This window comes from Brassica napus, chromosome A9 (assembly GCF_020379485.1).
Source record: "Brassica napus cultivar Da-Ae chromosome A9, Da-Ae, whole genome shotgun sequence".
NCBI lineage: Eukaryota > Viridiplantae > Streptophyta > Magnoliopsida > Brassicales > Brassicaceae > Brassica > Brassica napus.
The window spans coordinates 12,591,962-12,609,955 of NC_063442.1; the positions used below are offsets into that span (position 1 = coordinate 12,591,962).

The window sequence follows — 17,994 nt, forward strand, 5'->3', positions numbered from 1 at the left end:
GTGTTGTTCAATTTATTTTGGTTGGTCTATCTCCTCACTCGCTTACTCCTCTTCTTAATTTTTTTGGTCCTTCCGTCATGATTTTGAGATAGGTTTTCCCGGTGTGAACTGTTTTTTCTCCCTGTCCTTTCCCAGGTGATTTAATCATGAACTCATTTTTTCAAGCTTCCTCCTTTGCCTTTCATGGTCGCTTCTTTGTTGGCCTTGCTATATACGGTGTATTTCTCTATAGCTCTTAGTGGTTATGTCTGGGCGGTTGTTGAAGCAAAGGATTGCTGGTTTAATTTGCAAGGCTTATTCAACATGGAAGGTCTCAGTTGTCATTATTGTTTTGCTACCTCTTTATCAAATGAACGCAAGGAGGATGGATCGATGTGATAGTTATCCGGCTTCAGGAACCGACTAATCAGTATTTTCAGAATGATTTCTACATGAATATAATAATCTCTTCAGACACTTGCATATTTTTATTTTTTTAACCTAACTAAGACAAAAAAAATGTGTTTTAGTTTGAAACAATATGTCCAACTTAATACACCAAAAATGAATAAATTAACCGATTCAGATTATTATATATACCTGAATCATATATCTAAACAAGGTAACAATATATTGTATTCAACATAAATATTATTTTCCATATATATATATATATATACACACACATTACAGAACAATTTTAAACTTATAAGTAAATAAAATAGAAGTATTATCTAATTATTTCTTTGTTGAAATTAGTTTACATTTTGCTTTAATACAATAATTTTAGTCGTGAATGTGGGAATACCGATTTCGATGTTTATATATGCGAGGAAATAAACTTGTAACATTAATACTGTAGGAAAATAAGGATGAAACTTTATAATTAGTGAATACAAAACCAGCGTGCGCTAGTTCAGTGGTGATTACTTGAGGGAGCTTCGGTCGCAATACGAAAAATCACCTAGATTCGATTCATGCTGATCACCATGGCATTCACATTCTTTCTCCGAAAAAAGGGGCAATCAACTTTTTTTTTTTTTAATTAGGGAATACATAGTTTAGGAGACATGACACTTCTTATGGAGAATATGTCATCAATCCAATTTTATACATTAATAAAGTTTTGTAAAAGTTATTTGAACAAAAAGAAGAAAAGAAAAGAAAGAAGAACCCGAAAAAAGAGAAAGAATAAAGTAAGACGACACAAACAGGTGGAGCTTGCCCTCTCCACGTAGACAGAGAACAGGAACATATACGCTACTATCTGTCTCAACAACAGGTCAGCTTCGATTTTGACTCTGCCCAAACCCAAATAAAGACGAAGAAAGAGAGAGAGAGAGAGAGCCCCCACAGAGAGTTGATGTAGTAGTAGTCCTCCTCCACAAACACAGAAGAAGGGAAGCCTCGATTTGATCGATCTATCTCTTGGTTCTGATTCCTTTTTGAAAGATGATTCTGGAGGAGAAAGATGCATCCGATTGGATCTACCGAGGCGAAGGAGGTGCCAATCTCGTCCTCGCCTACGCTGCCTCCTCTCCTCTCTTCGTTAGTTCCTTCTTCCACCGTACCAAATTTTGAATTTTTCTTCAGATTCTATTTTTAGTGTTGTCCATTTTCTTCTATTTGAGTCAAAAAAAGATTCAGAATCATATGTCTACATGGACTACTACTCACTTTGGTCTAGTTAAAAATGTTTACTTTTGATTTAATCGGATAAATATTATATTTGGATTGTGATTAAAGTGGACCAATCTTTTAGGTGGGGAAAGTGATTCGCATACAGAAGGCTCCTAAGGCTGATAAAGCCAACAAAGCTGTGAATGGTGCTGCGTCTGTTTTAACAACCGATGAACAGCTTCTGTGGAGGGAAAACAAGGAGCTCGTTTCATCACCAAACAAGGAAGTTGTTGAACAAATATATGTAAAAGATGTGATCATCCCACTCTTGGGTCCTAAACATATAGACCCCGGAGTAAGCTTTAGATCTTTTCTTTTTGCCTTATCAGGGTTTTTGTTTGATGAGTAAGAGAGTATTGTGATTTGTGCAGGTGCGTGTTTCTGTGTCCAAGGAGTTTCTTGAGTCTGTTGATAAGAAAGTTACTAAGCAGCGTCCGCTTTGGCGTGTCAATGCAGCTAATGTTGATACTAGTCATGACTCTGCTCTTATTTTGAATGATCACTCACTTTTCTCTCAAGGTATCATCAGAAACTACTATATGAGTTGTGCTAAGTCCATGGCTATATTTATTAAATCATTCTAAAACTATATATGTGCCAGGGATTTCTAGTGGTGACTGCTTAAGTGTTGAAATAAAGGTACATTCTTCGTTGGTAATTTTTGTTTTCATTACGGTCCTTGGACCTAAACTCACTGTCCTTGGTTCCATGAAGTAGCCCAAATGCGGATTTCTTCCAACCTCAAGGTTCATCAGTGAAGAAAACAAACTCAAAAGACGCGTCAGCCGTTTCAAAATGCACCAAATCCTTAAGTTGGAACAAAACGAGGTAAATAGCACATAACTTGTACCTTAAAGAACAGGGTCGGAACTACGCATAGGCTAGTGAAACATTAGCCTTAGCCTCCAGAAATTTTAAAAATGTTTATAGCCTCCAAAATCTCAGGTCCGGCCCTGCTTAAAAATCTTAATGGAACTTAGCTGATAAAAGGTCTTACAACTATGTCACCTCTTCTTCTGCAGATATCTGAAGTAAGTGAATATGATCCTCTTGATCTGTTCTCAGGATCCAAAGATAGAGTCTCCAAAGCTGCAAAAGCCTTATACTCCATCCCACAGAATAACTTCCGCGTGTTCTTGAACGGTTCTCTCGTGTTAGGCGGTTCTGGCGAAAGCACTGGAAGAACCAGCCCTGAAACTGCACAGACCTTTGAGGAAGCACTCAGAGGCTTCATCCAATCAAACGATGGTCTTAGGACAAAATGCTTTCTTCAGCTGGTATCTGATACTGTGTATGATTCAGGAGTGCTCGATAAGCTTCTCGAAGTTCAGAAGCTGGATAAATTAGACATTGAAGGAGCGATTCATTGTTATTACAATATAATCAACCAGCCTTGTCCTATATGTAAAGAAGCTGGAACGTTGGAGGAGGAGGAGGCGTCTCTGCATTGTTTACCTTTAGATGAAAGCTTGAAGATCGTCAAGGAGTATCTGATTGCTGCAACTGCTAAGGACTGTAGTCTTATGATCAGTTTTCGATTGAGGAATGAATGGGATGATTCAGCACCTTCTTGTGATGCCGTCTGTCTAAAATCGACAAATCAGACGTTTGATTACAAGGTATGATCTATTTATAACAGATTCTTGTTTTGTGGTATCTCAATTAAACACAAGGTGTGGATCTCTCTCTTGTAGGTACATTTCATTGATTTAAGCATGAAACCATTGAAGAGAATGGAGGCGTACTATAAACTGGATAACAAGATAATTAGCTTCTACACTCGGAAGCAGAAGGGAGAAGAACAAGTCGGCGATCCAAAACGTTCAGATAGCTAAGGTCATGGATTGTCTCAACACCACGAGTTTGTTTGTTTATTTTGTTGTTGTTGTTAAATGATAAAAACGAAAACCCAAAGGGTGAATGTTCATTTGATGGAATACTTGCATCTAATGCTGGGTTTATTAAACCCTTTCGACCAATACTAGTTTGATATTCTATAGATGATTAAACACACACAAAAGAAAGAAATGAGATGGAGTCTGTGCATAACAAACAAACCCTACTCACTGTGTCCCGGTTCGACTCAGCTTGGCCTTGTAGGCGGCGTAATCATTCCAAGGGCAAGAAGATGGAGCTTTTGATTCACTTTCTTTTCAGTTTCAGACAGGTTAAGTGGTTTGGACAGTTCCTCCTTCCACTTTGAGTCGACGTTCTCTCTGATCACTATGGCACTGTCTCGCCCACCACCAGCTTAGCGGTGTCCATTTCTCTAGGGAAAAAGCGGTAGACATATATGCGATATCGTTCAGTGGACACAGCCCTGGCGACTCTAATTACAATACCCTTCTTGCGCCTCAAGGTATGGTTCAACTTTCAGCGAACCCCATGTTTTATCTGCATCTCTTCTCACTGATTAGGAGAACGCGTTGTTTATGGAGAAGAGTCAAAAATCTAAGTCGGGGTTGTTTTACAAATCTGTACAAAAGTCTCAGAAATGAATCTGGATAATTCTAAGGCCCATATCTTGTACATATGCAAGGAGTTTGAGTATTTTCTTTGCAAATAGATTAAGCTGAGCCTAGATGACACCAAGTTCACTCTCTGCGCAAGGTTGTATATTACTGGTAGACATGATTATTAGTGTACCTCAAGGTGTCGTTGCTGAAGATCACACTGAAATTGAAATCAAACAAAACGGTACCTACTATTTGACCTAAACCACTATGTTAGGCCTGTTATTGATGCAATCCTTGGCAGCATGTTATCCAAAACAAACATGAGAAGTGGAACATCAAAGTTGATGAAACTACCTAGAAACAAAATTTCTCAATCCAATCAACAAAGTTCTACGGACAAGAAAGTAAGTTAAAACTTGTAAGAGAACTTTAAACTTAAAATGGACAACCATGAAGAACAACAACAAAACTACCAAAGGATCCATCTCACACGAACTAGTTTCTAAACAAGAAAAAAGTAGTTCAGTTCACCTTACTTTATATCTAAGGAAAGCCAGTCTCATGCCACTCTCAAGTTCTTAAAAAAAACACATAAATATCCATTACGAGACAATCAAATCAGCACAGCCAACGAAGAGAACAAAAAAGAAACCCTTAAACTCCCTCATCTCGTTCTTTGTTCCATTGCTCAATCCTCGCCCTCCTTTCCTCGCTACCTTCTCTCACAACAACAGGGCTCCTGCTCCGTCTCGGGCTACCATGTCTCCTCCTCCCACCACCACCACCATCCCTGTCATGCCTCTCCGACCTATCACTGCTTCTTTTCCCATTCCCATGGCGGTCACGGTCACGGTCACGCTCCCTAACATCCCCTCGCTCTCTCTTGCGCCTCGGGCTTACACTCCTGCTCCTGCTCCTGCTCCCGCGCCGGTACGACCTCCGATACCTCCCAAACAACTTCCTCCTAAGCTCCCTCGAAATCTGCTTCACGTGCATAAAGTTACAATACCCGCCGCGGTTACAGTTATCCTCCTCATACTGCCTGCAAGTAGCCTCCCTAAAATCCGTCACGGGGGAGAAATCAGCAATGATGGGACGCCCCGAATAGAACCTCCCCTGCAGGGCCTTCAGCGCGGCGGCGGCTTGGTCCTCTTCCTTGAAGAGGACGTAGACATTGCCTATCATGTGGTCAGCGAGATTGTCGCAGACATTGAGAGACTCCATCTCGCCGAACTTGTCGAGCTCCTCGAATATGTCCTCGTAGAAATCCTCGAAGTGGGCCTGGATCTTGCTCGGGTCTAAGGGCTGCCCCTGAGGGTCCACGCCGGGGGTGATCATGTCCGGTCTCTGGTACATGTTGGAGAGGAGGAGGGTGGGGGAGATGGTGGGGCGGTTGTGGAGACGAGAGCAACGGTCGCCGTGACGGCACGCGCCGATCTTGAAGTAGAAAGGGCAGTTTACTCTGTCCTTTTCCGTGCCGAAGATTGAAGCTAAATGCTCCGCCATGGGTTCGAATCGTCACCTGAATATATAAATCAAAATCATCTAACGGTATGAGATTCAATGAATTTGAACAAAAGATTCTAAGCTTAGATCCGAGAATCAGCGAGAGATAAACGAAATCTATATGGTTCGAACGAGAATCGTGACTATTTTATTTATAACAGATCCGTTTAATTAGTTACCTGAAGAGTAACGGAGAGGATTAAGCGGTCTTCGTGAAAGGCCTCGCCGACGAGGAGCTTGCGGTTACCGATCGGGATCTAGGGTTTAGGTTTATTTGTGTGGCGACTCGCGTGAGCCCGGAGTGAGGGCGGCCCTAAAAGAGGTATTATTAATAAGGGGTTCATTTGTAAATAGAGTTTTCTTTTGGGGTAAAATAACAATATTTAATTTTCTTTATTGATCCTCGCTATTGTGGAAGTTCGTTAAATTAAACCCCGGTTTAGTTTCTTTTAGGCCGGGTAAATTACCCAGATCCGAGAAACAAATCGAACCCCAAAAAAATTGTACTAATTCCGAAGTAAAACTGGCAAAACAATCAAACGAGCCACATATTTTGGTATTTGAAAAACTATATCTGAACTCAACCTAAATCAGAATACTTGAATCGCAATTATATACTTAGATATATTAACTATTTTAAATTTTTTTTTTTTACTATTTTAAATTTAATATTCAAAATATCCAAAAACATTCAGAATTATATGAAAATACTTGAGATAACTAAAACTAAATACCCAAAAATATTCAAAACATATAACATAATCTGAATTTTTAAAATCAATCATTTATGAAAAACATATAGGTGAGTAACTATTAAAGTGAGTAACTATTAAATTTCATTAATACTATATAGAACATATTATCATTGATTCTATGTTTACATTTTATCAACAATCATATAATTTTCTCTTTATGAATTCTATCGTAATTTTTTGTATTCTTTTTTATAAATTTTATACTATTTTCAAAAGGTCAGATTCTAAAAACTTAACATGTATTCAATAGCTTCAAACAACATTGATCAACAATAAATTATTTCTACATATAACTTTCATTCATTACTCAGCCTAATTTAATTTCATTTAACATCTATCATCTTTTAGCATACTATTATGTATCTATAAATATATATATAAAAAATAGACACATAGTACAACATTATTTTGTTTATATTTGGAAAATTAAAAAAAAATTGTTTTTTTAGCTATTGACTTCATTTCTCAATTAGATGGTATATTCTTCATGGTTGTTGTGAACTTGGTTAGTTAGCAAATTCACACTTGAACTAAAACGAAAAAGTGAAAAGTCTAAATGTGAAGATGTAATATTAATCAAAGCATTTAATTTGTTAAAATAAACGAAAATTCAGATTTTGACATAATATACCTTACCACAATAATTATTTTATATAGTATAAGAAAATGAGATCGATATTTCGCATTCAAGAAAAGAATAAATTAAAAATGTGAATCTTCCCATTCAGTGTATCATTGACAAAAATATTCTCCATTGATCGTTGTCCACTCACATAAATTAAAGTACATATTAAACCCACCGACAATAATTTGGCACGTGCCCAATACGATTCTTGGGCTTGCAAGAGTTGGCTTTTATCTTCAAACAGAAGTGACGGTGCAGTTGTTCGTGAGTGCAATATGTTTATTGAGTTTCTTGTGTTCGAAGTTAATCAAACACACGATTCTCTTGTAGAACTTGGGGTGAACTAATTTTCCCAACACGTAAGCATGAGATCTAACGGTGAAGTTTAACCTCATCGGCACGGGAGCAGGAGGTGCTGGTGGTTCGACGATCACGATGGGTCCTTTCTTCTTCTTGCTCTTGATTGGAATTGGTGCAGGAGGTGGTGGTGGGACTAAGGTAGAACCACTTCCGTAGAGAGGAGTCTTGTCTCCAATCATATTCACTATCACCGTTCTTTGGCTTTTCCTCGATTGGTAGAATTTTTTAATCTACAATTATAATTAAAAAAAGTCAAAAACTAACAACTGAACTTTATATTTATCAAAAGCCAAACCCAAATGGACTGAATATAATTTAGTTTTGGTATTTTAGCTATTCTTGGTATTTTTTTGGTTATTTTAGATAGTTGTCTCAATAATAAAACATTATAAAAAACGAATGTGCATCTCCTGACCAATGCATGTGATACTAGCAATTATCAACCGACAATATTGATCAAAGACTAACTAAAAAATAAAAACCGAACCGAATATTTCCAGCTTGAACCGGAAAAAAGTTTGTTTAGTCAATTTTTCAAAACGGAAGAAACCAAAAAGCAATAGCTTCTAAAATCATCTGATGATAGCAACAGTTAACATTAATGAACATGAATTCAGACAAATGTTAAACAAAAATTTAAAAGATTTTTTGGACTTACAGTTCCAGAACCAATTGTGATCTGAGAGAAACTCAGATCGATCGGAGAAGAAGTAACATGAACACCAAAGAATGTGCCTGTGTTACGGTACATCATTCTCAGTGTCGCGTTCATCGTGATCATGTCGGTTCCTATACCTCCCGCATCTTGTCCAGCTTGAACCTTAAGTTGCTCAAATGTTATGCTCTGCAATTCGATTCACATATTAAACCACACAATCCGGTTTTAGATCTAGGATCCGATCTGAGTTATTTAAATGAATATAAAGATTAATCTGACATTCACTAACCTTGACTAAGATCTTAGGCTTCTGAGGCTTAGCAGCTGCATAAAGGATCAAAGAGAAGAAAGCGAAGAGCAAGGAGAATCCAACAACGAAGGCTAAAACATAGCAACGACGAGGCAAACCTTTTTCTTCTCTGTCACCATCATGGAGCAAACCTTCTTCTTCAATCCTTGCGAACTTCCTGTCTCCAGCATGTTGTTTGCGCTTGGAGCCGTTGATCTTGGAGAAGCGGCTAGAGGAGGAGTGAGAGTGCGGAGGAGATCCCATCGGGCTGAGAACGGGGGTTGAGTGGAACGATGTTGCGGTTTTCTCTCCATCGTGCGAGTCACGCGAAGGAGATTGCACGAAGTAGGCTGGTCGACGGGGAGATCTAGTGGGCGAGGAAGCAGAGAGGCTTGTTACCTCGGAGTCTGCTGCATTGGTGTGCATCTTGAGATTCAGGAAATGGAAGGTGATGACGAAAGGGGTGAGTTATGTGCGTATTATGTACTGAATGGTTGGTTAGTCAGTCATTGAGTGGAGGCGGGGGCCACTAAGATAATTATTGCGATTGTTAATTAATATCAAGTGACCTATTAATTTTGTTTTTATCGTGAACACTTGCACAAGAGTTTGATACTTTGATATATTTTCCCTGTGGTTCGTTCGGACCACTTCAAGCGAACCAAAACATGGATAATCTGAATTGCTTTCTTCTACAACTTATCATTTCTTTTAATTTATCAGATTGGATCGGATTTTTTTGTAATGATGGATAAGCCGTCAGTTTTTATGTTGAAGTAAAGAAATTAAATTTTGGGGAAAAGATAAGTCAATTTATTTAAATTTGGAAGCAGTATTTTAAATAATAACGGTATTTTTTTTTTTTGTAAAAGTAAAATTTGGATCTAAATAGTAACAAAATGACACTGAAAAATGAACTAGTTAGATTTTGAAAGGAATCAATAATGAATGCACATGGAACTTGGCGTGTACTAATCAGTGGTTTTCTGTGTTTCTATTTCCATATCTAATTTTACATGCTAGGGGTTGTTTGAAGGACTCATGGATTATTGAAATTGATATCTCAGATTAGGAAAATTTATGTTTAGTTTTTTTTATTTATTTAAATTAATTTTAAACCTTGAACTTGACTATACACCTTGTTCATGATATCTAGAATCTAGAATGTTAAATCCATTGAAATTGATTAGCTAAACACGTTAAAAAACTTAGATGACCATGATTATCCTAGTCGACATGAGTTAACTGCTAGGAGTTTTGTGAACTTATAAAGCTTGATTTTGCATGTTTAGAATTTGAAACTCAATAGAAGTTAATCTACAGGATTCTATTATATAAGTAGGGGTGAGTACAAATGGATTTTTGGGAAGTATTCGTAATCCAATCCATTTTGTCTGAATAGTTAATTATTTGATTCGATTTGATCCATAATTTTCTGGATATTCGGTGTCCGTGTATCCGGAAAATTTTATATTTTTAAACTGGATATCTGATTCAATCATAAAATAAAAATCCAAAATGATAAAAAATAATAATATTTTATTGCAAAATAAAATAAAAATTATTTACCTTTTCAAACTTTAATAACTAAAATAAATAATTTAATAAATAAAATATTGTAAAACTTTCATAAAAGAATATATAAATTTTTAAATATATGTATATAACATATTTGATCTGATATCTCTTTCTAAAAGTATAATATTTGTGATTTGCTTCGTTTTTTACTGATATTGCATAAGTTACAAACTACTCCAAGAGAATCAAAATTTTGGGATATTTTACCTAGCCCTATACATAAGGTTTATCACTTTGGGAAAAGATCGATCTAGTTAACTTGTTTGAGTTCAATAATGGTTCTTAGTTGCACACTAGACATGTTTCTTGAGAATTTCCTACTATCTAAAGCTTTTAATTCAATTGTTTAGTAATTTTTACATTTTGTTCTTCACTTGTTTTGTAATTTGAAAATCATAATAACATTCATTTTGTTCTAACTTACTGTATCGCAGAACCGTAGTGTAACTTTGGTATTAGTGGATTCAATCTCTGCGGTTTTTATTAAAAGTTAAAACCTGATCACATCAGTATTTTATATATATATATTTTTTTTTGACATCCAGTATTTTATATAATTTAATGATTTTTATTTACATTTTCAATTATGTATACAATATCATATAGTTTGCTTTGCGTAACGCATCTTATGGTATTTATCATTTTAATGAAATATATAACTGTAAACTGTTGTCATAAAGCTTCTAATAATTATGTTAACTCTTTCTCAGAAAAGAAAAATAATTAAATGAACCTATTTGAATAAATAGTTAAATTTTATAGTTTAATTTAATAAAAATATTTTTGGATAAGTGAATTTAAATGAAAAGAAAAGTTGATAGTAATGATTTTTTCTTTTGTGAAACAAATTTCTTTTATTGTGCTAATATGAATACTTTACATGGATAGAAAACTCTAATGATATGTAAGATTTGTGTAAATGTATATTTATTGTTCTTCTAAATTTCAAAATGTTTCCAATAACACTGTCTACATATTAAATATATTTATATACAAGTATAACTGCGCATACATCGTAAACCTGTGATATGAAACCAGTGTGACAAAAAAGCAAAGAACCAAAATTACCGTGTCCTTTAAAAGAAGATGGATATGATCAATAATGGGCCACCATTTGTTATCTCTATCAGCTAATCTCTATTTTCTTCAACACAATCCTCATCATCAGCATCATCACATAAACGATGGAGGAGGCAGTTTCCAGAAATTCCATGTGTTAAAGTCCTCCTGTTTGTAAAAGTTCTATAAAAAATCCGCAAGTAAAACATTGGAGAAGAAAACAAAACATAGAAATATATAGTATACCCGTTCTGAGGAGGTTGTTGTAGCTGGGAACATTCCATTGACAAGAGCATGAAGATTTGTGTATGACCTTGTATCCACCCTACGATTCACAGCTACTTGCCCCTGCAAGATTACAATTGTTTCAGTGCCAATTTACGCGTTTGCGTTTACATTTTCAGTGTTTCCTACACAATACGTCTACAAAGCCTAAATGAAAACGCCAAACGCAAACTTACAGACTGTAAGTTGAGCAAAACACTTTGAAGTCATTGTTTAATTTGAAAGACAAAACTAACGCAAACAAGCAATAGAGAGATGGAGACCTAAGGCATAACTTGTTCCACAAAACGTTGCTAAGTAATGTGTTTAAGATTTTAAAGATGGGTACCTTGGGGTTAATAGTGAAGATCTTTCCCCGGGGGATTCCGACTTCAAGGTAGCTTATCTCATCCGTATTTCTGTTTCCAAAACCAGCATAGAATGGGTTGTGTTCAGGAGGAAACAACGCTCGTATCTCCTGTTCAAAAGAGTTAAAAAAAAAACAGTTATATAGCTGTTCACACGACATAAAGAGTTTCAAGAGATAGAAACCACACAAAGTTAACTAACCGCCAAGCAAGAAATCTTGAATTCATGAGGTGCTCTTCTAATTACTGTAGAGAAAGAAACAAATCATGAGAAAGTCAATGTTTTTTGATAATCTGAGGAGTAAACAGATTCTACCTTCACGATACAAAGAAGGAAAGACGCCATCAGGAGATATAACAACAGGCCCATCCGGCAATGCTTTCCCATCCTGGCATTTGCTAGCTTTATGATTAACAAAGTTGGCTAGATTCTTGATTTTTATGAATGCGTTTTTTGTCTGGTACCTGCTTGAGATTAACTAGAAACTGTCTTGTGATTGAGGCCTGAGAAATCGCTCGTGCACTTAAAAACATCAACTGATATCCGTTTTCCTGTGGAAATGTTAAGGCAGAGAAAATGAATCTTTTGCTTCCATTTGTAACAGTAAGAACCAGAAAAGCACGTAGAACATACCTTAACAGCAGAAAACAAGTGTGTAACACCTGTTTGCGACCAATCTATTCCAACCAAAGGCATAAACTGGCCTAAGACATCCGATCTATCAAACATAGAGAAAATTAGGAAAAGACCTAGAAACATAATAGAAAACCAAAGGTGAATCCTCTACCTTGTGATGGTACCATCTACATCTGAGATAACTATCCGAGCATTCCATTTCCATAAGTAAATCCTCGCGTCTACCTGTCAAATTAATGAGTTTGTGAACACTAAGTGGGAACTCTTCATAGTTACATGTCGTAGTAAAAAGGATAAAATACCCACAATATTGGTGGAGAAAGTGAAATTCACAGTATTCATCCCTTCTTTCAGGTCTAGAGAAGCCAATTGTTCAGAAGTTGGAGCTAATGCCCTGACCATCTTTTTAACTGGTCTTGGCAGCGGCTTCTCTTGTTGTTTCTCCTCAGGTTCACCAGCGTCTTTAGAAGAGACTTCAGTATCGTTCTTTGATTTTCTCGAAGAGAAAGGCCAAAGATTCCAGCTTCCCCCCTCCGGAGTTGATGCATCACCAGGTTTCTCATTCTGGTCAACAGCTATCATCCCCTTAGGCTCATATACTTGGGCAGTCCCAAATGAAACCACTCCTAAGATAATAGGAGCTGCTGCTTCCCATGGAAAATAGCAGCCACCAATCTTCAATATTAGCTTATCATTCTCCAACACTGATGGGCCCAAAGAAGCAAAGGTTTCCATATCCAGTTTTTCTGACTTGAAGGCTTGAGAAGCCGCTTCTGCTCCCATTCCTTCACGTAATAAGTGCTTGCAGAAAGAGAGCTCGACTGAGAATGGAGCAAACGTTAAAGACTATAGCATCCCACATCATATCTAAGGAGTTTATAAAAGTAAAGTAAGTAATATTCCCTTACCCACATCAGGATTAGCGATAACATGTGTGAACGCCTTAAAGTTTGGGCTACTCTCAGCAACGCTTTCTGCATCTAAACCTCTCGAGGACGACTCATCTTCTCTCAAATCCCACTTGGAAGTATTGGAACATGGGTCAAATGACTGGCTCATAGGCTGACAAGGACTGGCATCCATATCATCATTGTCGTGAAGCCGCATAATCGGTAATGATTCAACCAACCGCTCAACCTCTTCTCCAGAGACATCATTTTTCCTCTCTATATCAACCGCCTCTGACAAGACCTTTGAGTCCTCTTTCCCATCAACTTTTACTGTATGAGGAGAATTCGACCCTCCAGAATTACTCTCAGCAGGTTTACAATCGTCAAGATCGCTAAATGAAAATTGTTCCTCTTTCATCTCCGGTTGCAGGACGCTTGTTGACTGAGACTTCTCAAAATCATCTCCAGTGGTGATTTTACTCTCATCTTGAACAAGAGAGCCAGTACTGCTCCCTTCTTGAGAAGTGCCAATGCTCCATAAATCAACTTGGTCAGCAGCTACACTCTCCACAGATTCAGGAACACTTAACATTTCTTGCTTAGAATCCTAATGCAGATACAATCCATACAATGACATCAGTCCCATTCACACCATTACCAACAAAACGAGATTCAATAAAGGACTAACCTGTACTAACGGCTCGGCTGATTCCACACAGACATCTACTTCCCCACTCCCTTCACTAGCAATAGAGAACACAGTACTAGTAGAACCATTATCAACAAGAATAGCATTCTCTTCACAATAATCATCCACATTGTTACTCTCACGAAAGTCCTGCTCTTTCTCATCCAAATACCGCAACGTAGGAGAGGCAACAAGAGGAGTCTCCAATATCAAATCACTATCCACCATCTTCTCCTCGCTTCCAACAACACCATCCTCCACCTTGCTCTCCCTAACCGATCTACCACCAAACACAAACCCTAGAATCCCAGGCTTACTAGGACAATCATAGTTACAGCTCTTAGACTTCAACGGCAACTTAACCTTATCATCATCATCATCACCGTCATCACCATCACCTTCGTCGCCGGAAGATAAATTGTAAACCTCGGCGGTCTCGGAGTCTCCGATGACGTCATCGGATTCTCGGAGGAAATAGGCTTGGCCTGTGTGGGCCAAGAACATGTTGAAAGGCGAATCGAGGCCATTGACGTCGATCTTGATGAGGTTGCGCTTGTTCTTCAAAGCCCCTTGGAATTTGCCGAATCGGACGTACCAGGGGGAGGATTTGAAGGAGCCGTCGGGCTGCTGGACGACGATGATGTCGATCGCGCCGCCGAAGGGGTGGAACGGACCTGAGACCGTGCCTACGCCTCGGTAGATGTAGCTCCCGATCCTACCCACGGCGTTCATTTGGCCCCAGATTCGATTAAAGTCAATTCGATGGATGATCAACCAACCATCGTCTTGCGGTGAAAGAAACGAAATTCAAATGAAGAAAGAAGAAAATGGCTAAAGGAAGAAGAGGTTGACGGGGCAAAAGGTGGGCTTTATTTCGTCGTTTCCTCGTGATCCACTTTTTCTCGTTTTCAGTTTTCGTCTACGCTTTGAATAATCTTTTTTAAAATAATCATTATTTTTTAAAATTATTTAGAAGTTACAAACGTTACAAATGTTCACCAAATATCAATTTCTATTGTTTTAATATGAAGCATTTAATTAAAAAAAGTTTTGATATGTTTTTAATATGATTTCCGTACAGTATAATGTTAACATTATTTACTACTTTATTAGTATAGACTATATCAATCAAACTTTATTAGTTCTTTTTTTTTTACCAAGAAGAAAAAGAAAACTTAGTTTTTTGGTTTAATTTTATTCAATTGCTATATTTATAAATGTTTTCATGTTTTAAACATATCAATGTTGACACTTGGACTAGTTCATATAACTTAGAGCATGAGCGTTGGTGTTCACCAAATTTTTTTAATAATTTTTTGTGGGCCCATGAACAGTTATGAACCCGAATTTGTAGTTTTCTGCATTAGTGAACCCGGAGAAGAAGTTCATAGGAATAAAATAATAATATTTTTTTTTTTTAAAAAAAAATTAAAATTATTAAGAATACATGAATAAAATATTAAAATATATTATAAAATTTATGAAAACATTTTATTCAACCTATGTTTTAGTTTTGGAGTTTAAGTTTTGGTTTGTGTTTTCAAATGTAGAAAAGCTATGTTTTAAAATTTTATGTTGTTTCTTAACTTAAATTCAATTCATAGAAACATTTTGTTCGATGATCAGTCTACGCATTCAACAAAGGAATTAAGTTCGAGAATGTTTAACTTAGGATAAAAGTTCACATAGAAAAACCATTCAAGTTTTACAAACCGAAATACATAAGTTGATAAGTTGCTAATGAAACAAAAAGAAACAAGTTAAGATGATAGAGAGGAAAGACCGCAAAAGAGCCATCTAATTTCGTGAGGTAGAAGCAATGCTACCTGTAGAAGAAGAGAACACAAGTTAAAGCAGAAGCAAAGTAGTAACATTGAAGATATAGACAACACAAACAAGTCAAATGAGAAGACTTACCATCGATTCTGCTGAAGTGCTTGATCAGTAGTTCAGTACACTCCTTCCTTTCCGGACATACACACAGTAATGGAGTTGTCGTCCCGTCTCCAACCACGTTGAACACAAACAAATCTCCGTTGGTGCATCTGTTATCACGACAGAACTTTCTCCACCCTCTGCTGATGTAATATGCGCCGTCTGATTCGCTAAATCCGAAGCGCGCAGTCCATGACTTTCCCTCCTTGTTGACAAGTTTGACCTCTTTGCATTGTTGGTTCAAAGCACCACACCTCATAGCTTCCACAGGAAGAAACTACAAACACATACATAACATCAGCCAAGAAGCAGTACTAGAAACAAATAAATAACTAAATTTTACGAACCATTTTGTCGTCCTTTTGATTTGTAGGAGTAACCTCAGCCAAGAAGCAGTAGTCGTATGAGAAAGTAGGAGCATCATCCGCGTCGGCTTCTTCCTTAACGATGTGAGGATGTGTATACTGAATCTCACAACAGCTAGGACCAAAAGGAGTCACATGAAAGACCATGTCTCCTTCGTGTTTGAAGATGACAATGTCACCGATTCGAAGATCATGTGCTTCGGTGAACTCTTTCCAACCTTTGGTGAGTGTCCTGCCTTCTCGGATCACCTCCCAAATTTGATCTGAAGCGTCCGATCTTAGCTTCCATGGTTTATTGATCTCAGCCCCTTGTATGTGTTTTGAGTAGAAGTCAAGTGGTATTGCGACGCCACTTTGAAAACCAGGAAGAAGAGGCTTGAAGAAATGAGGTTCTCGGGGAGTTTCCATCTGCAACAATCGAGTTTTAAACAAACCGTGAACCCTCAATCGCAATTATTAGCACACATTAACGACAGATTATTAGCACACATTACCACAATTGAACTCCCATATCGATTAAGAACCCTAAATAAAAAACCCCAAATCGATTTTAAATCACACAAATCGCAAATCCCTTTCGAACATTCAGAGAAACGAACCCTACATGAAACGACCATGACGATTTACAGCAATTATTCGAAACCCAGACTTCGATTTACATCCCTAACGCGAAAGCCCCAATTTTGAATTGAAATCCGAGAAAACGGTTTCGAGTTTCCACCACAAAATCGAACCAATTCAACCCTCAATCTACTCGATACTCACCTGAGCAAGTGGAGAAGACACTCCGTCGTCGATTAGAACGAGAAAACCTCCGGGAGACGAAGTCGCACGAAATATCGCCTCTCAGAAAAAAACCCTAGCTTTTTGGTGGAGAAGAACAAATGAGGAGACGATACACGTCGAACCCCAACTTTCCTCCTCCTCTACGCGCTTTCGTTCAGCAAATCAACACCCGACGCGTGGCTTGAACCCGCTTCATACGGTATCACTCGCAAGGCCCGGTTCATCAAAACAAACCCATTTTTTATTTTCTTTTATTCATCGGCCCCTTAGAACTCGAGCCCATGAACCTAACTAAAACCCCTACTGTGCATGGTCTTAGTACGTAAAGTTAACTAATCTCATTAATTTCTGGCATAGTAACTCTAGGTAATTTTGATACTTTAGATTATGGAGAGTTTGGATAATTTTCACAGAGATTTTTTTTATTAATCTTGATACTTTTAAGTATTTTCATATACATTTTAGTCATTCAAATAGTGTTTAGCAAGTTTTTTTAGTTTACCTTACATGTATTGCGAAATGTTTTTTTTTTTTAAACTAGTGTTGCTGATGAAATGTTTCGATTTTGACTTGTTATGGCCTACGGCCCTGCGCCATGATCCGTACAGTCCATCAGTCCGACTCTCCGTCCTAGACAGCACCCTGATAACTCTCTTGGTGCCTCCATGCTTCGTACCACCATGGAGTCTAGCTTCAAAGAGTTTTCAAGCTCATGCATATTATTTTATTTTATTTTTATTTTTTGAATTACCAAAAGGTTCAGCCTAAACCCTAATCTCCCCAGGTTTGAAACCACAACATGTAATATTAGTTTCGTCCCACCGGTCACTCAAACCGGGGACCTCTGATAAATTGTCATTGTCATGTTCTGTTTACCGTATTAATAAGATGCATAAGTTGCATTTCAAAACTTCATCTTTTAAGTCTTCTAACAATTTACCGTTGTTCAAACACTCAAATCACCTTATTGGCGAAAAGCCATGACTGAAGAGATTAATTTTCGAATTAAAAATCACGCTTGGAATCTCACTAACATTTCTCGTTCTTTCAATGTTGTAGTTTTTTTTTAAAGATTCAATGTTGTAGGTTGCCGCTGGATTTTTACCATCACACACA

At 37.3% G+C, this 17,994-nt stretch overlaps 5 protein-coding genes across 6 annotated transcripts; 1 reads left to right on the plus strand and 4 right to left on the minus strand.

Moving 5' to 3' along the window:
- The first annotated feature begins 1,243 nt into the window (after positions 1-1,243).
- On the plus strand, positions 1,244-3,638 carry LOC106447074 (inositol-pentakisphosphate 2-kinase). The gene is made up of 7 exons (XM_013888929.3): positions 1,244-1,527; positions 1,742-1,954; positions 2,031-2,178; positions 2,261-2,298; positions 2,377-2,487; positions 2,682-3,278; positions 3,354-3,638. Exons 1-7 carry the CDS (start codon positions 1,432-1,434, stop codon positions 3,492-3,494), a joined length of 1,344 nt encoding a protein of 447 aa, XP_013744383.2. The 5' UTR covers positions 1,244-1,431; the 3' UTR covers positions 3,495-3,638.
- Positions 3,639-4,520: 882 nt separating this feature from the next.
- On the minus strand, positions 4,521-5,968 carry LOC125577879 (splicing factor U2af small subunit B-like). Its single transcript, XM_048739966.1, has 2 exons — positions 5,801-5,968; positions 4,521-5,637 (listed from the first exon to the last, which is right to left on the minus strand). Exon 2 carries the CDS (start codon positions 5,619-5,621, stop codon positions 4,770-4,772), a length of 852 nt encoding a protein of 283 aa, XP_048595923.1. The 5' UTR covers positions 5,622-5,637; positions 5,801-5,968; the 3' UTR covers positions 4,521-4,769.
- Positions 5,969-7,074: 1,106 nt separating this feature from the next.
- On the minus strand, positions 7,075-8,784 carry LOC106450095. Its single transcript, XM_013891755.3, has 3 exons — positions 8,309-8,784; positions 8,020-8,205; positions 7,075-7,591 (listed from the first exon to the last, which is right to left on the minus strand). The coding sequence occupies exons 1-3, from the start codon at positions 8,732-8,734 to the stop codon at positions 7,238-7,240; spliced, it is 966 nt and encodes a 321-aa protein (XP_013747209.2). The 5' UTR covers positions 8,735-8,784; the 3' UTR covers positions 7,075-7,237.
- Positions 8,785-10,796: 2,012 nt separating this feature from the next.
- LOC106447071 (phosphatidate phosphatase PAH2) lies at positions 10,797-14,663 on the minus strand. The gene is made up of 11 exons (XM_022692703.2): positions 13,793-14,663; positions 13,123-13,711; positions 12,521-13,035; positions 12,366-12,439; positions 12,212-12,296; positions 12,043-12,129; positions 11,894-11,966; positions 11,780-11,823; positions 11,559-11,687; positions 11,192-11,293; positions 10,797-11,113 (listed from the first exon to the last, which is right to left on the minus strand). The coding sequence occupies exons 1-11, from the start codon at positions 14,522-14,524 to the stop codon at positions 11,060-11,062; spliced, it is 2,484 nt and encodes an 827-aa protein (XP_022548424.2). The 5' UTR covers positions 14,525-14,663; the 3' UTR covers positions 10,797-11,059.
- A 551-nt stretch (positions 14,664-15,214) lies between these two features.
- LOC125577880 (B3 domain-containing protein REM9-like) lies at positions 15,215-16,630 on the minus strand. 2 transcript variants are annotated; one of them, XM_048739968.1, is made up of 3 exons: positions 16,075-16,574; positions 15,710-16,004; positions 15,215-15,618 (listed from the first exon to the last, which is right to left on the minus strand). In XM_048739968.1, the coding sequence occupies exons 1-3, from the start codon at positions 16,498-16,500 to the stop codon at positions 15,590-15,592; spliced, it is 750 nt and encodes a 249-aa protein (XP_048595925.1). In that variant the 5' UTR covers positions 16,501-16,574; the 3' UTR covers positions 15,215-15,589. The 2 variants fall into 2 exon arrangements, with proteins under 2 accessions (XP_048595925.1, XP_048595924.1); XM_048739967.1 differs by having other exon boundaries at positions 15,215-16,004; positions 16,075-16,630.
- Between the last annotated feature and the right edge of the window lie 1,364 nt (positions 16,631-17,994).